Source organism: Rhinatrema bivittatum, chromosome 8, assembly GCF_901001135.1.
Source record: "Rhinatrema bivittatum chromosome 8, aRhiBiv1.1, whole genome shotgun sequence".
Classification (NCBI taxonomy): domain Eukaryota; kingdom Metazoa; phylum Chordata; class Amphibia; order Gymnophiona; family Rhinatrematidae; genus Rhinatrema; species Rhinatrema bivittatum.
In genome coordinates this window covers 240,523,652-240,548,496 of record NC_042622.1, presented here as the reverse complement: position 1 = coordinate 240,548,496, position 24,845 = coordinate 240,523,652, and the positions used below count along the sequence as shown (strand labels likewise).

Here is a 24,845-nt window from a genome sequence, read left to right as displayed (position 1 = left end):
CGATATAGAGGCATTATGATATTTTCTGTTTTATTAACCATTCCCTTCCTAATAATTCCTTATATTCTGGGTGGTGGCTCCTAATATGGAACCTAACATCATGTAACTACAGCAAGGGTTATTTTTCCCTATATGCAACACTTTGCACTTATCCACATTAAATTTCATCTGCCATTTGGATGCCCAATCTTCCAGTCTCGCAAGGTCCTCCTGTAATGTATCACAGTCTGCTTGTGATTTAACTACTCTGAATAATTTTGTATCATCTGCAAATTTGATAACCTCACTCATCGTATTCCTTTCCAGATTTTATATATATATTGAAAAGCACCGCTCCAAGTACAGATCCCTGAGGATTATCTAAGATCGCGAACCTTTCTCAATCACCAGGACGCCATAGGCTGAGGTAAAACATGATACTAATAATATCTTCCTAAATTCATGGTTTTATAATGTGTCCAACTTGCACAAGAACCCTTCATTCCTCCAGTCATTCTACAACAGTTTGGCACTCACACAAATGAAGTTTTGTCAGCTTTCAAAACTGTAGTTTCCAAGGCACCATCACAGATATTTTTTTAATGCTATTTTATTTACAGACGTTCTGAAACCAGAGACCAGAGTACTCTGAGCACCTCTTTGGGAAGAAGGTCACTGCGGAGGGCACGGGCGCATGGCCAACTGGAATTTACCAGTCGGTAGCCTGGGGGATACCAGCATAGCAAAACTCAGCGAGCTCCTGGACAACAACTCCAGTCGAGGATGGAGGAAGCTGGCTGAAGTCGCTGGCATGGAAAGACGTTTGAAGTGCAGGTAGAGAGGAAGGAGTGAGGAGCAGTGAGCTCCAGGCCAGGTCAGGGATCCCAGGGCTCATGGCCTTTGTCACTCACAGGACCCCCTGAGTGGCAAGCATTCCTGCTTTTGAAAAAGCCATATCAATCCTGTTCCATGAACTGGGAACCAAGGAAAACACTGACAGGGCCTCTGTTCCCCTTTCCTTTTCTCTTATTGCCAGTTAACTGTTTATATATATATAAAATCATAACTATTAAAGAAAACATTTTTCATAACCATCTGGCGTACATTTGTTCCTTATGTACACCAAATATATCACATGTAGAAAATACATATTCATTCACTTTCTCCCTCCCCCCCAAAAAAGGCACAGAAAACTGGTTACAGAGTTGACAAGGGAACCTACCCTCCTTTTCCCATACCCCATCTATTCTTCCCCTCCCCTTGCATCCTCTTATTAAACACAAAGACATCACTTTCTTGTCCCCCCTTCTCTAGCTGCATGCTGATGTCCGTGGCACCAGCTGTCATTTTCCCAGTTCCTAGCAAATTCAACAGGGACCCTGCTGTCCTACCGAGGGAAGAGAGGATGCCCCAGTGGTCCTGCACTTTACTGCAGGGAGCGTTCCCCTCCTGCCCAAGGACCATTTGAGTTTCACAGCGGGTACGAAGCCCCGGTGCTATCACGGGTGCTGACGTGTTTGAACGACGTGCCGATGCGCAGCTGGATTGTTGCACGCGTGGTGAGGGTTCCAGCTTCTGCAAACCTCCGGATAAGAATAATATTTGCTTATTTTGTTTGCTTAAAAACATTTATTTAAGAATTGCTCTACAGATTAGAATAAATCATCTTCTTATAATAACTTAAGCATCGTATAAATGAAGAGACTTACAATTAAAACAAAAACAATGCATAGCAAAGAAGGAAACAGAGCAAGAGCACAGAATACAGAGTGAGTGAATTGATGACCCGGACCTCGTCGTTACATTAAACTCCACTTACATTTCTGACATCATCAACCAAGTCTTCAAATGTTTTTGGAATTTGACTAGCTTCCTTTCCACTCATAATTCAGAAGGGTAAGCGTTCCAAAGATATGGTAGCTGAAAAAAAAGAGCAATTCTGAATTCTAATATGCTGAAAGGCTCGCACTGAAGTAAGCGGGACCAAGTGACGGACGGCAGAACGCAGATTCCGGTTTGTACACTGCCAATTCAATCGACTCCTAAGCTGTGACATATAAAGGCCCTGCAAGATTTTGAAAGCCCAAACCAAGCACTCAGAAACTTACATTGTAACCCAATCGGTAGCCAATGTTATTTCGGCAATAATTGTGCCACTGAATCTCTTCGGGATTTGCCCAGGATGATCGTAGCTACGTATGTTGAAGGAGTTGGAATTATCTAATAGATCTACTTGGGAGCCCCAGGTACAATGCATTCCATGTAAACTATTGCACATAGGCTGTCTCGTATAGACAGCACCAACGTGTGAGTCATCGCTTTCAAAGCACGAAATTCCAAGAATGGCTTCAATTGTCCCACCAACTTGAGACTTCGGGCCACCTGAGCAAGCTGGCTTTCTAGATTCAGTTCCCTATCCAGCTTTGTGCCCCAAGGTTTTATGTCTTTAGCTGCCACCACAGACCTTCCCTCGATCTTTCTGTCTTAGCTGTCCTGCCTGTGAAATCTGTTTCCTTAATATTAAACACTAACCCACTTTCTTTCAAGCAAACCCCACACGCAATCATTTAACCGTTCCAGGGCTTCTTGATCATCCCCTCGCAAAGGAGCCATCACCTGGATGCCGTCTGCGTAAATGAATAAACTAAAACCAAATGAAGGAATCAGCTTTCCTAGAGGAGCCATGTGCATGTTAAAAAGATTCTACAAAGTTAAATGTTAAAATAGATTCTACAAAGTCAGGATAAACAACAAAGAATCGCATCCAATCCTTACAGAGCAAGGAGTCCCGCAAGGATCCTCACTTTCACCCACCCTCTTCAATATCTACCTCCTCCCTCTCTGCCATCTACTCTCAAACCTCAAGCTTACCCATTACCTCTATGCAGACGACATAGAAATCCTTCTTCCGATTACAGAATCCCTTCAAAAAACTATCACTTACTGGAACGAATGCCTACAGCCTATCAAAAACTTACTCTCAAGCCTCAACTTAGTATTGAATGCTAATAAAACCGAAATGCTCATTGTCTCCCAGGATCCACTCACAATCTCTTCCAGCCTCTCTCTACCAAACGCAAATAACACATTCTCACCTGACGTCAGAGACCTTGGAGCATGGCTTGACAATCATCTAAACCTAAAAAAGTTCGTAAACAATACCACAAAGGACTGCTTTTACAAACTGCAAGTCCTCAAAAAACTTAAACCCCTCCTTTACTTCTCCGACTTCAGGCTAGTACTACAATCCATCATTCTTTCTAAGCTCGACTATTGCAACTCCCTGCTTCTAGGTATACCCACCAACACCATCAAACCATTACAGATGGTGCAGAATTCAGCGGCTAGAATTCTAACAAGCACTAACAAAAAAGATCATATCACCCCAATCCTTCGTAACCTACATTGGCTTCCCATTAAACAAAGGATACTCTATAAGGTACTCACTATCATCCACAAAGCGACAAACAAACTAGCTCCCATCACATTAAGCTCTCAACTCCAACCGCACACTTCTTCCAGACCAATCAGAAGCGCATACAGAGGAACACTGCATGCTCCGCAAATAAAATCTTCATTGAGCAAACGAGCGCTATCTTCAGCAGGCCCCCACCAGTGGAACACGCTTCCCCCAGATCTAAGACTAGAACCTAGTCATCAAGAATTCAAAAAAAGACTGAAGACCTTTCTATTCCAACAAGCCTTCCCAGACGCTTAATTCTACTTAGACGGACAGACATCCTAAATATTAGGTATCCCCTAATTATGGACACCGTACCAAGTCCTACTTTTAAGACTCTGCAACTGGACAACTATCTTTGAGTTCATAAATTCATTTTATTTTATATATATATTTGGCATTGTTAATATGCCTTTATTTCTACGTTAAATAGTTATACTGCTTATATTAAATAATATAATTTTTTATTTATTACCAGTTAAACTATAATATTTATTTATCACTATGTTAAATTGTCATCCAGTTATATTGTTCCATATGTTCTACGGTTCTATGTAAAGCTCCGCTCTCTGTTGGGCAGTTCATTGTTTTTATGTAAACCGGAGTGATTTGTAGTCCCTACAAGAACTTCGGTATATAAAAATTAAAAATAAATAAAATAAATAAATAAAAAGAAGAGCTCGAACCCTGAGGGACACCATATCTTATTATCCTAAATGAAGAGCTTACTCCTTGAAAATTCACAGACTGCACTCGTCCCTGTAAAAAAACAAAATGCTAGAATCCATTTCACCACCATTTCCCCCCAACCCTAGCTCTTGACAGGGTGCAATTAAAATAGAGCGATCAAGCAGATCAAAAGTACTTGAGGGGTCCAATTAACAACCAATGTAACCTCTCCCACATCCAGGCGAAGAAAAATCTCCTCCATCAGGGCCACTGTAGTCTCTGTATTACAGTTTTTACAGAAACCTGTCTGAGCTACATCTAAAACTTCTCTTGATTCTAAAAGAAATCATAAATCTGAACAGTGATCAATTTCTCTAACAATTTGGCTACATAGAACACTTTTGTTACTGATCTATAATTGGGATCCAATTTAGCATTTTTTTTAAATAGGAAAAATAACCACTTTCTTTAAAATTGCCTGAATCCAGCCGACACGTAAAAATGAGTTGAGTAGCTTCCACAAATCCATTTGTGCCTTTTCAGACAAGCCACTGATCAAGTAAGATGACATGGATCCAAAATGAAACTGAATTTCTTAACAACATTCTTTAAACTGAGCAAAAAGACACATAATCAAACTCTTTCAAAGCATCCTCATTAGCCTCAACCAAGTCTCTACCCTCCGATTCCTTCCCACAGCTACCTCACCCATTTCCACAGTCTTCCTTACCCTACTGTGGTCTGAATCCACTTCCTGTTTCTGCTTCAATACTTTATCTTCATAATATGCTGCCAAAGTTTCACAATCTGGTAAATTCTCATACTTTTCAGATTTCTTACCCTCCTGACCTAATAATGATCTAACCAATTTAAATACTATTCTGGGATTATTGCCCGTTCTGTCAATGATACCAGAATAATACTTTCTTTTAACCCGAACAATCATTTTAAAATAAACTTTGGCGTCATGAAGTCTTTAGTTCCTATGAAGTCCTCTGATGGTGGTTGCATGAGTGGGGAAGGCTTCTAGCATTCATACATGTTATCCTGCTTGATCTCTCGATTATTTCCCTGCTGCTGCTTGACTTTCAACGTTTGGTAACGTTGGACGAGTTATTCATGTTGATGACCCTATCGAGGTGACCTTCTTCTTGCTCCCTAGCGATGACGAGTTGGAGACTTGCGCTCTCAAGGTCTTGGAGCCTGGAGGAAGTCCAAGCCAGCATCTTCTGCAGTTGCTGTCAGAGAAGACCTGCAGCCTCAAGCATCTCCTCTGCTGCTTTGACAGGATGGGGCACCTCGGTGCAGTCCAGCTACTTTCCAGCATTGGTAATCTTCTCTGTTTCTTTGTGTCTACTTGTGTGGTCAGATATCTCCCCCAACATCAGTATCTCTGACCTGCTTCTACCATGCCTACTACCTCAGATCAATCTCACACTTCCATTCACTCTCCGGATCTCATGTCTTGGACCGTAAGACACTCACCTAGTGAGCAGGAGAGGCAAAGATGGTCGATGAGTGGGTAAGATAACTGCAGGGTAACTTTCACAAATGTAATTCACACAGTTACAGCATTTAAATATACTGTCCACTTTTTATATTGGACCTGTTTCTCATGCTGCTTTTTCTGGGCGTACAGGTAAGGACCGGGTTTGGGGGCCTGCGGGATGGAGGATTCTGATGTGGGAGAAAAGGAAGGAAGGCCCTTGGCATCCAAAACCAAAGTCCAGGAGATGTTGGCACAGGCAGGGTATGAGAGAGGGCCTTTTGTAACCATGGTGTTTGGATGTTTTCCTATTTATTCTTCTAGAAAATTGAAGGACTGAGCAGCTCATGGCAGAGGCACATCCCAACATTACCAGACTGGACTCTGTGCTCGCGAGAGTTTTGTGCCCAATCTTCACTTTCCAAAGTCCTGTCCCAATAGTTTGATCAATCTGAAACCACTGCATAGCAAAGGCTTCCCTCACCACTGGTTTTAACAAAGCCTTCTGGTCGCATCTTGTTTTAGCAGGATGAGGAACAGAATCAGAAACCAGGGTTGGACTCAGATCTCGGGATGACACCCAGTCCATGTGATATATAGTACTGCGGCTGCTGTCATTCTGCAGCGCTGGAGAGGCGGGATGGTAAGTGGTGGTCCTGGCTCAGTAGATTTGACATGTTCTTCTCCTACCTTATAGTTCAAGCATCCGTGCGGATCATGGTGCAGCCAGAGTCCCAGGTGGCTGTGGAAGGGAAGAGAGCCTCATTAATCTGCCAGGCTGTGGGTCCCCCTGGGCTTGGCTATCAGTGGTTCTGTGGAAGGCAAGAGGTAAGGTTGTGCAAAACATTTCAGCAGGCCGAAGATCCTCACCCTGACGTTAGGCCTTGCTTCCTTCCTTTCTGAATCCTTTACTTTCTTTACCTCCTCCTGTTTCTCTCTCCACTCTGATGGCTTTCTTTCCATTTGTCCTTGTTAGGTGCACAATGCCACCTGCCCCGAGCTGGTGTTTAAACCAGTCACCCAGCAGGCCAGCGGCTGGTACATCTGCCGAATTCATTGTAGCACCAGTTTTGTCTTTTCCAAGTGGGCTCAGGTCATTGTCAACAAGGCCAGCAGCCCATCCACAGGTAAGATAGCCACAGGGGCAAGGCCAGCAGTCTGTGAAACGTCTGTTCATCACATCTTAGCACCACTGGGGGTGATGAGAATGTGCCGTGCAGGACTGCTTGTCCCCTCTTCACAAGAAGCTAATTTTGGCAGGCCTCGCTTTCTTAATGCACAGCTCCAAGTGCACGGTAATTTTTCCAAGCGTCTATTGGTTAGTCGGGAGACTGCAGTTACCAGAGTGCCCTGGGATGATGTCTGAAGAAGCCCGAAGCAGGGGCCAGGTCGATGGTGCCGCAGCAGGCTATCATGAGGGCTACTCAGCTTGGTTGGTGACTCTGACTTTTGCGGATTGTGCGACTTGTGCGGTGGCATTCTCTCCTCTGCCGTTGTGCTTGCTCAGTGCCATGTGATCTCCAGCATCCATTTTCTCTCGCCTTCTCCAGTTGGTGGATTTTGCCCTACTATGGATGGACTGTGCATCTTGAAACAGCCCCAGTCCTGCGTCCTGCAGGAGGGAGACCCCCTGGAGCTGGCTTGCACAGCTATTGGAAACCCTCCCCCCCAGTATCAGTGGTTCCGAAATGGGACCTCGATCCAGGGGGCAAAGTATTCCTGTCTCAAGGTAATGCTATTAGCTGTTGGGAGAGGAGAGCAATAGGTGGAACAGGAAACGGGGAAAGGAGATAGGAATGGGAAAGAGACTTGGAGATAGGGATATAAGGTGGGAGGGCTGTCATATGTGGTTCGATTTGCAAAGGGGTTCTTAGTTTTGCTCTGTGTTCTGCTCACCCAAAGAAGGCAAAATGCCTCCTGAAGATGAGTTTGTCTCTGTTTGTTGTCTGCTGCTTTCTTGCAGGTGAAACTGGCAACTACAGCAGAGCGTGGGCGGTACTGCTGCAGGGTGTACAACCTCTTCCGGGAAGTGTGGAGCTCAGAGGCGCAGGTGGAGGTCGGTGAGTGGTGGCAGGGGAGGAACTGGAAACAAGGAATCAACTCTTGGTTGTTTCTTGGTTGCTGCTCAAGTGGTATCCCTAGGGGAAATCCTCAGTAAAAATCCAGAATTTCCAATGAGGGAAAACAGGCAAAACCTATCCAACAGGAGAATGGATCTGTCTGGACATTTTCTTATTTTCTGCTTACAGGTCCCCAGCTTCACACCATTGGGAATTCCTGGCATGACGCAGGTACGTGTGTAACTCCTTTCTCCTCGGTCCTTCCTGAAACAGGCAAGGGGTCCCCTTTTGAGTACTGCAGAGCACTAAGCAACTTGTTGCAGTCCCAGATTCAAGATTCTCCAATAGAGGGGAGGGAGGGCAGCGAAATGCTGCAAGACCCAAGAGGATCAGTCACACCCAGTCTCTCAAGAAAATAGCCAAAGCAAGAATATACGTAACTGAAGACAAAAGCAAAGAAGTTTCAGCAGTCCAAAGTAAAAAAAAGAATTTCACCCGTCCATAAGCACAAAAAATACATTCTCATGCCTCTTGAGTCAATTAGTAGGACAACTGGGTCTCCTCTTGCTCCCTTCATGGTTCTTTCTCCTGTCAAAGCTCTCAAGAATTTGGGAACCCTCCTCTCCCACTTGGAAAATTTAACCAAACAACTGGTTGGAGTCTTCAGCCTCCTAGATAAGCTGTCCTAGAGACAAATGCCTTCCAGAGCAGGGGTGCTCAACTCGGTTCTCAGGTCACACCTAGCCAGCCAGGTTTTCAGGATATCCACCATGAATATGCATGAGAGAGATTTGCATACAATGCATATTCATGGTGGATATCCTGAAAACCTGACTGGCTAGGTGTATCTCAAGGACTGGGTGAAGAACCCCTGTTTCAGATCCCCGCTGACAGTAGGATCAGTCCAGCCACTTGAGAGAGTAATCAAAGGAAAGGAGAGGCAAACACCCCTTTCCCTTCCTGGAAACCAGGCCTTGCTGCCTCTCCCTTGCCCCCCTCATGGACGACTCCTTCCTGTGACCTATGGCGTTACTTTTTATAGCATTTGGATGCAGACCCTAACTATCATTCAGAAGTAACTCCATACCCATGATACCTCCCAATGGTGGAAGTTTCAATGCCTTAGCCTTTGGTGAAGTCTAGTCAGCCTTACACCCGTAACCCAGGGGATCACTTATACTATGCCACTATTACGTCACAGTGATTACCAGTCCAGTGATTACCAGTCCAGTGCCCAGGCTCTGACTATGGTCGCACATGCTCTGTCTATGATCTCTAGGAAGGTGGTCCCGTGTCTGTAGCCTGGGAAAACTGGCTCTGTATCTGCATCTTCTTGGTAGGCGGCCCCTCGGCCTATGATCAGTGTATCTCTTGGGGAACATTCTTTGCCTGTGACATCTTGACAATAAGGCTCTTGGGCAGTGGTCTTCTCTCTGTGACGTCAGGAATTGGCTCTGAGTCTGTCAATGACTTTTCAAAGATTAGTGCAGAGAGAGGAGGGAAAGGATGTGACAGATTGGGGATAGGGTTAGGGTTAAAGATGTAGAGAAGGAGAAAGTAAGAGATGAAAAGAGAGGGTATAGAAAGGAGGAGGGAGGGAGAGTTCAAAAGGTCTCCCTCCAGAAGCCAAGTCACGGGGCAGCTGTGCTGTGGTATCGGACAAGCCTCCCACTGGCCCCACAAGAATGCTCTGCTGCCTCCCTATGCTGGCGCCACTCCTGCAGGCTCCTCTCATATGGCACTGACCTGGGCTTCTTTCTCCTTACAGGAATTCCTCTGGAGCCCACAGATCCCAGCATCAGATTGCATGGTAAGGAGCTGCAAAGCCAATCCCTTCAGCTCTGGGGTGAAGGTCAGACCGGTTGTTGGCTTGCTCTGTTTTTGAAATTTTCATTCCAAAACATGCTGGGACATTTAGCCTTGCTCTCCTCCTTTCCAGGTTCTCCAAAGCAGGAGTAGAACCTGTAGCAGCTAAGGGATTTGGGAGACAATGCTTTTAGTGCAGAGCCACTGGGGGGGCACAGTCTTGCTCTCCTGACTGAGAAAAGAAATAGGACAAACAATCCCAGAATGCTTAGAGGTGGGAACCGAACAAAAATAAGCTGTGGTTTAGTGGAGTCAGCCGGTCATTGCCAACTTTACCTATTGTCCAAGGAGAACCTGTCAGGCTTGTGTTCCCCTAAGTGTACTTCTGTCTGCTTGGTCTTGCTCCCAATACAGAGGTAAAATCATATTTTAATTTTAAAGATAACACTAAAGTTGCATGATTGAACCCCCAACCAATAAAATGTTGCATGCTAATGATATGTGTGCTTACAGGAATAAGGTTGCAAGCTGACAAATACTGGCACAGCTGAGGACATTGTGGTTGCTCTTTTCTATGTTACTTTCCCTAGCAGGGCTATCAGCTGACTCCATTTATATTTTTTACTAGCAGACTGAACTTGTTGGATGGGGCTGCAGGGAGTAAGGAAATCAGAACTGCAAGTGCATGCATGAAATGGGGATAAAACCAGGATTTGCCTAACCTGTCTGTAATGATATAGAGCTTGTTGTGGAACCGACTGTATCTGCACCTACTTCATAGATAAATGGCACACTTTAGTTATCAATATCATCAATCCAGCACCATTCTCAAGATATCTTCAAACCCTACCAAAAAAAGTAAAACGAAATAAAGAAGACCACGCATGGTATCCGACTATGGATTAAGTATGCACATCTCACCCCCAGCTGTTTCTCTGTTGTATTTTGCACAGCATCTGATAAGGTGGGCCTGCTTATTGGGAACATGAATTACCTGCATCACAAGGTACTGAAAGCGCCAATGGTGGACGTCCATGAACTTACCAACCTTCTGCGCCAACTGGACTTCAAGGTGGTGTCCCTGCTGGACCTGAGCAAAGATGAGATGCAGATGGCCATCAACGAGTTCCTGCTTCTGCTGGACAAAGGAGTCTATGGTAGGGAAACGGAGCGGGAACAGAGGACAGGGGCTTGGCCGCTGAAAGGGGTAGCTCTTGTGCAGATTCCAGAATGAACCTGAGAGAAGAGGTCATTGCTAATTATTCCCTGGACTTATCTTCCTTAATTCATGAATCCTTTCCGCTTCCTCTGAAAGTCTGACTCATAAACAAGACCAGATCCTTTAAAGGGCCATCTTGGATACTTCAGTGCCATCCTGAGTCCTTTTTTTGGAGGAGGGCAACCTATAAACCTGAAGTGTAATGTAAAAGCCTAATTGCCCAAATAACTCTGAATCTCTAGTTTAGAAAAGATGATTTATAGAGTAAACTGAAAGATCAAAAAGAAACTTCTGAAAAAAAAGCAAACATGGGAAGTGACAAAAAACAAAAAAACACCAAAGAGAGGGGATAACAAAAGAAATAGAAAATTCAAAGTTAAAAATAAAATCACACATTGTTGATGTCTACTGCTTTCTCGCCAAGCCCTCACATCTTTGATATTTAGAGTTGTACAAAATATTATGCCCAGTAGAGTACATCTGACATCTCTGTGGGACAGAGCTGCTTATCCCACCAACCAGCCCAAACGGGAGTCATTTTGTAGGCTAAGGAAGAACGCAGTGGGTGGAATATTGCTGGCTTTATTGCCTATTTCTGGGGAGTTGGGGTTTTGGTGATGCTTTTGGGGAGACGTGATATTCCTCCTCCTTCTCATTTCAGGTTTACTGTACTATGCAGGCCATGGGTATGAGAATTTCGGGAACAGCTTCATGGTCCCCATCGATGCGCCGCACCCGTACACATCGGAGCACTGTCTGTGTGTGCAGCGCATGCTGCAGAGCATGCAGGAGCGCCAGACAGGCCTCAATGTCTTCCTGTTGGACATGTGCCGTAAGAGGTGAGGGGACTCAACAGCCAACACCACACACACACACACACACACACACACACACACACACACACACACTTTCCCACTGTGATCCAGGTGTGACCAAAGCAAAATCTTAGGGAAACCAACAGGAAAATCAGAACCACAAATCCATGCACTCAGTGAGGCAAAACCAGGACTGGATCAGTCTGTTTGGTTGACCTGGAATGAAGTGGCAAGCCTACCAGAGATGAATCTGATGCAATATAGGGAAGGGAGCTGTCAAGAACAGGACAAATGGCCTCCAGTCTCAATAGGAAAGAGCATTCACCCCAGTACCGAGGGTGGTAATCCAATGGCCTAGCTCAGACTAGACGTCTGCACGACAGTGCCAGCAAGGGTCCTGCCAGAGAACCTGCACTCAATCAGTGGTATAAATGTAAACCTTTCCTAATATTTGCACATATTTCTTGATGAAAAATAAGCAGGATCCCTCTTATTATATCAGAACATCATTCCGTGTAGTTTAAGCCGCCCTCCTGGCTGACCTGCGCTCTGCTGCACAGGTCCTGAGATCCATCCCTTCCAAACGTTTTCTTCCTAAAGGCCTCTTCCTCAAGGTATGGAGGGCACTACAAGCAGGCGTCCCATCCCCAGTAATGTCCTGTCCTGCACAGGCTGCAGCAACTGAAAGTAATTCTGCATATTTCAAGGAAACCCCTGCTGTGACATCCACCCAGGGGCAACTGCCTGCCTGTGCCTGAGGTGCAGGCCTTGTAATGCGTGCTGAAATTGTAATTGCACTGAAATATTGTCTAAATCCAAATGATTACTTCTGCTGCTAATATCATTATTACTAAAAACACAGGAACAATCTTATGCCATAAGGGGCAGGGTATATATTAATTTAATGAAATGTAAAGGACACTGGTTTGGGGCGGGGGTGGCATTTTGATGTCCATACTTGGATATGATGCAGCATGGGTGGGGGGGGGGGGGGGGCGGCACAGACGATACTCCTGAGTTGTCCACAATTTATCTGTCTCGCAGCGGATTAAGGTGGCTGTGGTTTTCTTTCAGGAATATGAATGACGACATCTTACCGCAGGTGGGATCCCTGAAGGTCACAGCCAATGTTGTCTTCGGCTATGCCACGTAGGTGCCTCAGCAAGATGTTCTGCCTTGTAAACACATCTGAGCCTTGTCTGGGGCTCAGTCTTACAACAACTAAGCTATGGTAGGCCCTCAGAGCTGGCATGGTTTTGCCACGCTTCAGAAAGGTGAGCCCATGGGCCATTGTCAGAGTGGTGCAGCCTGGTTCGTGCAAACACGGCCCAGGCTCTGACAGGCGTCAGCTGAGGTGTTGCAGGCTGCAGTCAGGGCGGACAGAGAAGAGGAGTAGGCCAAGGTCAGGGCTGGCAGAGTTCAGGCAGAGATGAAGGCAGGATATAGTCAGAGTTGGCAGAGTTCAGGCAGAGCAACTTCGACGGTCAGGCCAGTTCAGCAACAAGAGGACAATCCGAGGCAAGGACAAGCAGGGCAGGCAGGAGCAGGGCAGGGCAGGTAAAAGAGACAGGAGCAGAGCGAGGCAGGATGCAGGCAACATTTGGAACAGAGATAGGAACACAGTGAACAGGCAGGCAGACAAGCAGGACGAGGAATCGGGATCAGGAACAACAATACACCTAGGCAGAGGCAGGCAGAAGGAGCTGTCCTGGCTCACTGCACTGCACTCCCTTACATCCAGGGAGAGTGGTGATGTCATCAGCCGGCACCCGCAGGAAGTCCTGAATGCAGGGCCCAGAAAGGCTCAGGAGCTGCAGCAGTGCCGGGAACTATGTCGGGGGGGTGCCACAGGAGAGGTAAGGGGCATTACAATACCCCGCCAAAGGGGGCAGATTCCAGACGCTCCTCAGAGTGCCTCCTCCTCCCAGGTCCCAACTGCAAGGGAGGTCCAGGGTGCTGGACCAAGGCCTGGAACAGTGTCAAGCTGGGACAAGGTCCCCAAGGCTGGCTCAGAATCCTGCTGGGGCAAAATGTCAATAGCAGATTTAGAATGTGCCAGGAGTGGAACGCCTGGATCGGAGTCAGAGCCTGGAAGCAGAGTTCCTGGATAGGAGTTGGAACCTGGAAGCGGAGTGCCTGGATCGGAGTCAGAGCCTGGAAGCGGAGTGCCTGGATCAGAGTTATAGCCTGGAAGCAGAATACCTGGATCGGAGTCAGAGCCTGGAAGCGGAGTGCCTGGATCAGAGTCGGAGCCTGGAAGCGGAGTGCCTGGATCGGAGTCGAAGCCTGGAAGCGGAGTGCCTGGATCGGAGTCAGAGTTGAGGTCTGGAAATGGAGTGCTTGGATCAGAGTCGGGATCTGGAAGTGGAGTCTGCAGTGCAAGAGGGACTGGAACAAAGTCTGGAAGCAGAGTCTGGAGAGCTGCAGATGTTGGTACAGGATCTAGATTCACTGAAGCTGCTAGGTGAACTGAAGGTCACAAGAGGAATGTCATAAACTGCAAGTGGACCCTGCAACACGGGGAGACTGGGCATCTAGGTTAGCATGGGGCACATTTAAAACTAATCGGAGAAAGTTCTTTTTTACTCAACGCACAATTAAACTCTGGAATTTGTTGCCAGAGAATGTGGTTCGTGCAGTTAGTATAGCTGTGTTTAAAAAAGGATTGGATAAGTTCTTGGAGGAGAAGTCCGTTACCTGCTATTAAGTTCACTTAGAGAATAGCCACTGCCATTAGCAATGGTTACATGGAATAGACTTAGTTTTTGGGTACTTGCCAGGTTCTTATGGCCTGGATTGGCCACTGTTGGAAACAGGATACTGGGCTTGATGGACCCTTGGTCTGACCCAGTATGGCATTTTCTTATGTTCTTATGTTCTTATCTAAATTGCAGGTGGCAGTTAATGTGGAAAAGTGCAAAGTGATGCACATAGGGAAGAGGAACCCAAATTATAGTTGAACAGTGCAAGGTTCCACATTGGCAGTCACCACCCAGAAACAAGATCTGGGCATCACCGTGGATAATACATTGAAATCCTCTGTCCAGTAAATGGCAGCAGCCAAGAAAGCAAATAGAATGCTAGGAATTATTAGGAAAGGAATGAAGAATAAAACAGAATATCATAATGCACTCCAAGGTGCAACCTCATCTTGAGTATTGTGTGCAGTTCTGGTCACCACATCTGAAAAAAAGATAGGGCGGAATTAGAAAAGGTACAGAGAAGGGCGACCAAAATGATAAAGGGGATGGAATGATTCCCATATGAGGAAAGGCTGAAGAGGTTAGGACTCTTCAGCTTGGAGAAGAGACGGCTGAGGGGAGATATGATAGAGATTTATAAAATAATAAGTGGAATGGAACGAGCAAATCTGAATCAGTTAATTACTCTTTCAAAAAGTACAAAGCATAGGGAACATTCAATGAAGTTATTAGGTGATACATTTAAGACAAATAAGAAAAAAATATTTTTTACTCAACACATATTTAAACTCTGGAATTCCATGCCAGAGGATATGATAAAAGCTGTTAATGTAGATGGGTTTAAAAAAGATTTGGACAAGTTCCTGGGATCTTCTTAGTGTTTGGGTAATTGCCAGGTTCTTGTGGCCTGGTTTGGCCTCTGTTGGAAACAGGATGCTAGGCTTGATGGACCCTTGGTCTGACCCAGTAGGGCATGTTCTTATGTTCTTAAAAATCCATAATCTATTATTAAAGTGGACTTGAGGGAATCCACTGCTTGTCTCTGGGATAAATAGCATGGAATTTTTTGAATTAAGGAATCCTGCCAGGTACTTGTAACCTGGATTGGTCAGGTTGAAAACAGGATGCTGGGCTGGATGGACCTTTGGTTTGACGCAGCATGGCAATTTCTTATGTTCTTAAAACCGAACTTTAAGGCTAGACTGAAGTCCACAGGACCGGAATTGAAGCGGCTTGTAACAGAGTCATGACAGGAACTGGCTCAGTCGTGGTGTGGGGTCGTGGCAGGAACTGGCTCAGTCTGGTGTGAGATCTTGGCAGGAGCCGGCTCAGCTTGGAACTGAGTTTTAGCAGGAAAAGCTGGAGCAGACAAAGGCATTGCAAGCTTCATTGGTGGCTGGTCAGAGGCTGCTGGAGTAACTGTGAACAAAGTCTTTGAATTGGTGGGCACCGCAGCCTGGCGCAAGGTCTCCGGTGCTGCTGTGGGAAAAGCAGCTTATAACAAGGACTTTGGTGCTGCTCAGGGACAGATTTAAGATGTTTCCATCCCTTGGCACTTATGCTGCTTTCACCCCACCTCCTCCTGTAAGGGTCAGTTGCAGGGTAGCAGGGGGCTGTTTTCTGCTGAGTGCGATTCGGCAGAGCTGGAAGGCAGCAACTGACAGCCAGTCTGCTGCCCCTAAATGTTTGCTGTCCTAGGCACTGGCACAATGGGCGTTTATTGACCAATCCAGGGCTGGTGCTGCTGTGAAAAAAAAAGCAGTCTGGAGAAAAGTCCTTGGTGCTGAGTCAGGCACAGCCTGGGATGAAGACTTGGATGCTGAAGATGCAGCCTGGAGGAGATTCATGGAGCTGCACTGGTCATAGCCTGGAGAGAGGTCCTTGAGCAGCAGCAGCCTGGGCCTGAGTCTTTGGTCGTGATGTGGGGGCAGCCTGGGCCTGAGTCTTTGGACGTGAGGTGGGGGCAGCCTGGCCCTGAGTCTTTGGACGTGAGGTGGGGGCAGCCTGGGCCTGAGTCTTTGGACGTGAGGTGGGGGCAGCCTGGGCCTGAGTCTTTGGACGTGAGGTGAGGCAGCCTGGGCCTGAGACGTTGGACGTGAGGTGGGGGCAGCCTGGCCCTGAGTCTTTGGACGTGAGGTGGGGGCAGCCTGGGCCTGAGTCTTTGGACGTGAGGTGGGGGCAGCCTGGGCCTGAGACTTTGGACGTGAGGTGGGGGCAGCCTGGCCCTGAGTCTTTGGACGTGATGTGGGGGCAGCCTGGAGCTGAGTCTTTGGACGTGAGGTGGGGGCAGCCTGGGCCTGAGTCTTTGGACGGGATGTGGGGGCAGCCTGGGCCTGAGTCTTTGGACGTGAGGTGGGGGCAGCCTGGAGCTGAGTCTTTGGACGTGATGAGGGGGCAGCCTGGCCCTGAGTCTTTGGACGTGAGGTGGGGGCAGCCTGGCCCTGAGTCTTTGGACGTGATGTGGGGGCAGCCTGGCCCTGAGTCTTTGAAACTGGGCCTGTGTTAAACATATGGGCAGAGGCAGAGTTTGACATCCTTTCAGGAGACAGATGCAGGTCTTGGAATCGGATACCAGGGCCTCCACAGGAGCAGATTCCTCTGTTAGCAGAGTGTGAAGCTGGGCCTGGCCTGGAATTTGGTATCGGATTCAGTTTGGAAGGGGCAAGCGCAGAGTCTGATGTGATATTATCATCAGGACTTGGAACAGCTTTTGCTGGCTGGAAAAAGGGCACCAAAGCAGGACTGGAGCTGGCTGGCTCGAATACATGCACAGGAGCAGGACTGGAGCTGGCTGGCTCGAATACATGCACAGGAGCAGGACTGGAGCTGGCTTCTGAAACTGAGGCAGTCTTAAGAGAGGCTGAGAAGGAGACAGGTTTAATCAAGGAAGAGTCAGACAAAATGGCTGTGGAAAAGACACGAGCTACCTTTCCTGGTGTTACAGCAGATCTCCTTAAGGCATGTCTGAAACAGCTGGCTGGGCAGGAGTCTGAGCTTGTGTGCAAAGCAGTGTCGACTGTCAGGGCAGTTCAGCAACAAGAGGACAGTCCGAAGGCAAGGACAAAGCAGGGCAGGCAGGAGCAGGTAAAGGAGACAGGAACAGAGCGAGGCAGGAAGCAGGCAAGGTCTGGAACAGAGGCAGGCACACAGCAGACCGGCAGGCAATCAGGCAGGATCTGCAACAACAATACACCTAGGCAGAGGCAGGCAGAAGGAGCTGTCCTGGCTCACTGCACTGCACTCCCTTACATCCAGGGAGAGTGGTGATGTCATCAGCCGGCACCCGCAGGAAGTCCTGAATGCAGGGCCCAGAAAGGCTCAGGCGCTGCAGTCACTTCCTAGTCAGAGCATGGTGCTGGGAGCTATGTCGGGGGGAGCCTGGGGGTCAGTGGAGCGCGGCTGGAGGGGTAAGGGGCATTACAGGGTGTTCAATCTGAAAACTGTAGGCTTTGGGAACTCTGGCATTGGGTCATGGTCCTGACTTTGAAAGTACTCAACCCGAGCCTGCCCTTCTCCCCCCATGAAGACGTGCCCTGCCTTACCTACCTTCCTGAATGTCGTAATAAGGGGTCTGACGGGTGCCCAGCTTCAACCAAAGGGAGAAATCACAGAGAAAGGGACCTTAAGAAGAGAGATCTCCAGGAGGAATATCAGAATATTCCAGATGAGGATGGATAAGAAGATGAGAGAAACAATAAACCTTTCACATGCCTGCAGATGTGGAACGTGCTGGGCTGGGATGGTTCATATGGCCGGTAAGCCAGTTTATAGGTGCTGTACAAGAGCCTTATAGATACTGAACCAGCAAGTGGGTAGGTCAGGTAGATGCCAGGTTCCTTGAGATAACTCAAGGTTCAGCTAGATGGATGCTTTGCTTTCTGAGACCACCAGGGTGGTGAGCTGCATAAGCCCTGTCGCCATCCGCAAAGGTTGCGGGACGTTGAAGCTCTCAGTCCTGGAGCTTTCAGGCAGCCTTGCCGTACAATACTAGATTCACGTGAAGATGGGTCCCCACCCACCTCCAGCCTTCCTGCCTGTGTCTTTATTCCTCTTAGTAGGGATGTGCAGGCAAAAAGTTTTCGTTGACTCGTTGAAAAGTTTTCGTGGGGTGTTGATTTCGTTCAATATGGACATATGGAGAATTCCATAAGTTGAGGGTCTGTCCATATGTTCACCGGTTCCCTAAATAAAAATTTAAACCCCTCACCCTCCTTAATCCCCCCCCAAGACTTACCAAAACTCCCTGGTGGTCCAGCGGGGAGTTAGGAAGCCATCCCTGCACTCGTCTGCGATTTCCTCATGGCGCCGATAGCCTGTGTCACAGGGGCTGCCGTGCTATTGGTCAGCCCCTGTCACATGGTCACCGGCGCCATCTTGTGCTCCTACCATGTGACAGGTAGGTCATGTGGCAGGAGGTCGCTCCGGGACCCCCGTTGGACCCAACCGGAACTTTTGGCCAGCTTGGGGGGGCCTCCTGACCCCCCCCAAGCTAGCCAAAAGTTCCGGTTGGGTCCAGCGGGGGTCCGGGCGCGGAGGAGCACGTGACGTCGGCGTCACTCTGACGTGACGCTGACGTCACGTGCTCCTTGCAAAGGAATGCAGGGATGGCTTCCTGACTCCCCGCTGGACCACCAGGGAGTTTTGGTAAGTCTTGGGGGGGTCAGGAGGGTGGGGGGTTTAAGTGTTTATTTAGGTTCAACGTATTCAACATAGCTATGTTGAATACGTTGGAACTCGCGATGCGTTTCTCCTCAAACCTTTTTTTTCTCTTTTAAAAATATAAGTTGCGTTTTACATATGTGTTCAAAACGAATGGACACCCCTACCTCTTAGTTGCGCAGATGCTGAAGCTTATGAAATAAGCCAAGGGGAGCTCTCCAATGGGATCTTCGTCAGCTTCCTGAAGAAATGGCTTTTGCAAGATGAGAAGGTCACGGTCCTTCTTGACAAGGTAGCTGAAGGTGAGATATCCCAGGGCCAGAGGCGTGGAAAAGTAATAGTGCTGGCTTTGGATGGGGGTTGCTAAGATGTATCTTTGCTTTGCTTTGCTTTTCTAGACATGGGGACCTGCAAAATTACGAAAGGGAAGCAGGCCTTGGAGCTTAAAAGTAATTTATCTGAGCGGCGAGCACTCACAGATAGGATTGAAACACTGGAAGGCTCAGAGGAGTTCTCCATCCGCAACCTCCAATGGGGCAAAGCGCATGGTGAGTACCGCAAGCGGGAGAGCCGAGGAAACAAGTCGTGAGCCAGACGTCCTTGGGATGACACGCGTCACGGAAAAGGTAGAGTGTGCAAGGACTGAAAGCCAAGAACATCAGAGTCTGTCTAAATAATTAGGAAACACTTCTTTTTTCAGCTTGCATTCCCCGATAACTCGCTTCTTTGAAGGTGCACCTCTGTATACCTCCAGCATGATGCACCTCTGCAATATGGTTGCTCCCACAACCCAAAGTTGTTACTAGAGAGTACGTCTATGCTATGCCTTCTCATGTAGACATCACTTTGTGTATGCTTGTGTTATTTTGTTTTAATGGTTATGTACTGTTAGGTTTTATTGTACACCGCCCTGAACTTTTTAGGAAGGGCGGGTGATAAATATTTTTAAATAAAAATAAACACCACTCACACCATGAAGGAGATTTGTTTCTCAAATTACACTATTTGGAAACCAATGTATTCTGAATAACCTATACCAGGGCTGGGCAATTCCAGTCCTCAAGAGCAACAAACTGGCCTGGTTTTCAGAATATCCACAATGAATATGCATGAGATAGATTTGCATGCACTGCCTCCACTGTATGCAAATATATCTGATACATATTCATTGTGGATATCCTGAAAACCTGACCAGCTTGTGACTCTCGAGGCCTGGAGTTGGCCACCCCTGACCTATATCAGGTAAAAATGATTTGGTGGTGAACCAGCAAGGCAGGGGGATTCTTTTTCAAATGAACATGAAGTAGCTATTTGTTTCTCAGGTCTCATTCTCCTCTGTTTCTTTACTTCTAGTTCTTCCGGAAAGGCAGTATATCGAGTTTGACTGCGGGATTAAAGTGCAGTTAGGTTTTGCTGCTGAATTCTCAAACGTCTTGATAATTTACACCCGGATAGTGGATGTACCAGTGGGGATCATGGAATGCGAAGCAAAGATAACCGACTTGTCAGAGGTGAGCGTCCCAAACATAATGCAAGGTATCCTGTACAAAGGCAATCTGGGAGGCTGAGCTCTGAATTCTGCCAACTCAGCGGAGCAGTTTCACCAGTCGGTGGAGCATAATTGGTGTGTAGCAATCTCAGGTCTGGGCTGTCAGATCGTTTAATGAATTGGCGCAGTCTCGCTCACTTGTAGGGCAACTGGTCCAATCAGGTTGGTCCTCACTGATAACACCGCTTGGAGGTCTACAGAAATTGACTTAGTGGTCTCAGTCCCCCTGGCGGTGGGAAAGTATCCCATCCACATGGGAGAAAACAAGATGGCGGCCAGGCCAGCAGTCTCCACATAAGGGGCTAAAGTTTGAATGGCTGGGAAAACAGAACTAACAGAACAGAGCAGTGCGGTGGTAGGGAAGGCTTGCACTATCACTTCCCATGGACAACTTCCAGCTCAGCTCCTGTGATGAGCTTCCGTCATTTATCATCAGAGAAAATGAAAACTCTGCAGGAACTGTTAACATTCCGTTTTCTGTCTTTCTCTCCTTTTATTCACTTTGTGCTTGCACTGGATAACTTTGCCCATTTGACAATGTCCCTTTCCTGATAGGACCTAGAAATGGATCTGAAATTCACAAACAAGGAGAGTCCTGAGGCCACAGGCAGTATCCTCTTCACCGCCAGGAGTTTCGACGTCTTGGATCACTGTCTCTATACAAGAATATGCGGTCTGCAGAAGCTGAGGGTATGCATTGCTCCCCGGGGTGATGTTTAGAAGGGGAGTGGTAACAGTTCCTAATTATGATCATATTTCTGGTCCAGTGATGATAACGTTGCTTTACGGATGATAAAACTCTACAAATGATAGTCAGGGAAACTATTTGACAGTGCAGGTGAGAAAGTTCTGGAACAGTCTAGCAGGGCAGCTTCCACAGAGATGTTTCAAAATACACCTGCCATATTGCGGCTTGCCAACAACAGTAATGAGTGCAAGCATCTATGCATGATAAAATCAACGACAGGTGTCCAGGTCACAAAAAAAAAAAAGATGATGATCACCTGCCTACAGTCAGTGGAAAACACTGCTGTTACTATATCAGATTGGAGGCAGTGGCACCACTGACCTTGACGGTGGTGATGAGATGTGGTTTTAAAGGGATTGGTGCTTACTGTTAATGACTCAGAGCTGCAAAATCTGGACGCATCTGTCCTATGGCGACTATGACGGTGTGCATCAGTCATTGGAATAGGCTTAACGAGCATAGAGATGGGGTTACTATGGTTAAAGACGACTGTGATTGTGTCTAAGATTGAGTCAAGTACTCTGGCTATGGTGTTGTGATGGTGTTTATAGCTGTGTTAAGTAAGATTACATTGATTGTGATGGTGACTGAATGAAGTTAAGGTGTTTGAGGAAGTGCTTGGTGACTAAGGCCTGTTCAGTTCATTTGTAGTCCGGTTACTGTTGATAATTGTCAAGATGAGTCTGATTGTTACAGTAATAGCTTTTGCTAAGATGGATGCTGTTTTATGTTGCTTATTATTAAGGTGATTGTGATGGCAGCTGACAGCTATGATCAAGGTAACTGTGATGGGATGCCGGGCTACATTAATAGATGTCTATGATAATATCTGCATCTTGGTTGAATCAGTAAGAGAATATATTCTGGGCGATTATGGCAGCGATGAGGTTTTTAACTGGAACAAACCACTGCTGCGTTTCAAGAAAGGTTTGTATCACAATAACTAATTAGTAACCATTCTAATGTTTGTCACATTTGCAGAGGGAATTAGCTTTCACCATTTTCCTCCAGTACCGATACCGAGAGATAGACGAATATATCGAGGAGCACAAGAGTGTGAATATTGGGAAACCACTGGTGGCAAAGCTCAGCTTTCAAGAGGAGAGCTTAAGTTTAATGGGCGTCTCAGGAGCTCAGCAACCGCTGGCCAGCCCAGACCCGTGCCAGGCCGGAGTAATAAACTCGCTGCAGCAGAGCCCTAGCAGCACGGACACCTCAGCTGGCCTCCTGGGTAGGGATGTCTCTGCTGACTCACATCCCGGCAGTTACTGTCTGAGCAGCCAGTGGGAGCCTTTGTTGGCTGGCTCCCCAGAGGCCCGTGTGCCAGAGGAAAAGCAAAGCCCTGCCCCAGCGATGACCCCGTGACTCCCCGCTGCTATAACCGTGCAGGACACCGCACCAGGCTGAGAGCTCAGACAAAGCCGGGCTGCTGAAGGGGGTGGACTTCAGGAGGCGTCATCCAGGCTCAATTAACGAGCAGCTCCAGAACACTTTCTAACTCCCCATCCTCCTGTACTACTGTGACATTTGCTGAGGGCCAGCTGGGGAGTGGGTATGGTAAGGGGGATAGGCAGGTGCCAGGCGCCCAAGGGCGTAGTCCTTGGCTCACTACGAAGCAAGGTCATTAGAGCCCTGAACAACACCGTGTGCCATCATAATTCAGATGCATGCAGCAGCTGAGTCACTTCCATCCCACTCTTTCTGTAAGTTATCACCATCCCACACTGATTTATCTTGTTGCTTTTTTTTTTTTTCTTTTGAAGCGAAAGAAGGGAAGGGCTATCAGGGAAATAGAAATTAAAAAGCTGGAGCACTGTCTCACCACCTCCCTGTACCAGCTTCTCCTGGCAGAGACGGGGAGGTAGTGCCGAGTGGGACTGGGTAGCTGGGGTAGCAGAGAGACGCCACTGATTCCAGCCGCCTGCCCTCTTCTTGCGTGTCAGGATCCTGGAAGGCCTCTTAATTTAAGACTGTCCCAGTAAGGGCGGCAGCAGGGGTGGGGGAGGAAGACAGACAGGTTGTGCACTGAATGGGTTTGTTGAGGACTTTTTAATGAGTTGCCCACCCTCTGTTGTCTTTTCCCTTTTTAGTTGGTTGGAATGTGTGTGGGGTGGCAGCCAGCGCATGGCAGGGGCTCAGGCTGTGCGTGGCTATAAGGCAGCCAGGCTTGGGGTCGTGGGGGCAAAAGGGGAAGGGGATTCAGCACCCATGAAGCAGGGGCAAATCTTTAGGCCTCCTGCTCTGAAGTGTGGACCAAGGAAACCCCCTCCCTCACCACCCCCCTCAGTCTCTCTTCTCCCTCCGAGATTTGGTTTGGAAAATTAAGAAGTGAGATTTGGGCCTCCCCGTTTCCACTTTGCTCAGCTAGTCTGGGCTGGAGGGGAGGTGCTGATGGCGCTAAAAGCCTCCTCCCTGGCCAGTGTGTGCGGATGGAGAGCTTTATCACTTTGCAGCACTTACTTCTGTTGTAGTTAATAATACCTTTCTCACGTGCTAGTCTTATACCACGAGAGGCTGGCTATATGTTAACCTAATGAAATCCAGACTATAAAGAATGCAAACAAGCAAGCAAATTGCACTTATCCGTGTCCTCCTCCGTCACCATCAAGCCTCCCCTTCATGCTTTCCACCTTGCTGCACTGTTTGCTTAGAACAGACTTCCCGAGTCCCTGCGTGCATCATTGCTCCCTCCCTGGCAGTATTCAGATACAGCTGAAAATGTCACCTGTCTGAAGCTGCTTTTAAACCCTAACCGCCTCTCTACAATAAATACCCTTCCCGTAGGCTTGATTGTCTTGTGTGTTTGCCTTGACCAGATTGTAAGCTCCATGGAGCAGGGACTGTCCCTTGTGTCTGTCTGTACAGCGCTGCGTGCGTCTTTAGAAATGGTTAAACGGTATTAGTAGGAAGGGGCTCTTGTAGGCATTTTGATGTCCTCACTCAGGTGTGCATGAGGTCTCTGTCTCTTGGCAGCTCTCACCTTTCTTTCAGGAACTCACAGCGGTAGCAGGACCTGTCAGCTCAGCGCCGGACACCTCTGATAGTTCATGTACGGTGTATTAAAAATCAGCCTCTTCTCTAACATGCTGAGTGATCGGCAGAGCAGTGTTTTTGCATCATTAGAAAACACATTTCCCATCCTAATGCAGGGAGCGAGGTGGGGTGGAGGGGCGGTGAAGGCTTCCCTTTTCTTTGCTTAAAATCTCTGAAGCTTCCTGCACCGGACAGGGCACAACATGGCATGCAGCGTGTCAGAAATCCTGCGCTTGGTTAATGGGTTCTAAATAGGATGACAATATTTAGTAAACATTAGAGCCCCACTGAAGGGGTTCAATTTCGTGACCCCCTGAAGAATGAAACACCTGAACGTCTTCCGACTAACCATGCCAGCAGTGAAACGCACAGCCATTTTGAACGTACTAATGTTTGCAACGCAAATGACACGTAATGCGTAGTGACGCAGTTGCGCACTAACCTTTAGCGTAACGTAACTCCATTTTGGAATAATAATTTGTATTGTATTAATACGAACGCCGCTGTAAAATGTCTAACACGTCAATTAAATGACGAAACGATAGTCTGATCGTAAGCTACACCTACTAGAGGACCACGCTAGCTAATGCTTCTTCAGCAGTTTGTGAAATGTTTGTTCAGCAAAAACCAGAACGCATGTGTGAAAGATAGGAGTTGTAA

General features: G+C 47.4%; 1 protein-coding gene across 1 annotated transcript; it reads left to right on the top strand.

Annotated features, from left to right (window-relative positions):
- Positions 1-334: 334 nt before the first annotated feature.
- Positions 335-24,626, top strand: LOC115097622 (mucosa-associated lymphoid tissue lymphoma translocation protein 1-like). The gene is made up of 17 exons (XM_029613561.1): positions 335-406; positions 600-813; positions 5,271-5,437; positions 6,292-6,422; positions 6,571-6,721; positions 7,145-7,323; positions 7,558-7,654; positions 7,844-7,885; positions 9,423-9,464; positions 10,414-10,617; positions 11,341-11,518; positions 12,569-12,643; positions 19,030-19,157; positions 19,254-19,403; positions 20,209-20,366; positions 20,960-21,094; positions 22,134-24,626. Exons 2-17 carry the CDS (start codon positions 674-676, stop codon positions 22,515-22,517), a joined length of 2,361 nt encoding a protein of 786 aa, XP_029469421.1. The 5' UTR covers positions 335-406; positions 600-673; the 3' UTR covers positions 22,518-24,626.
- The last annotated feature ends 219 nt before the right edge of the window (positions 24,627-24,845 follow it).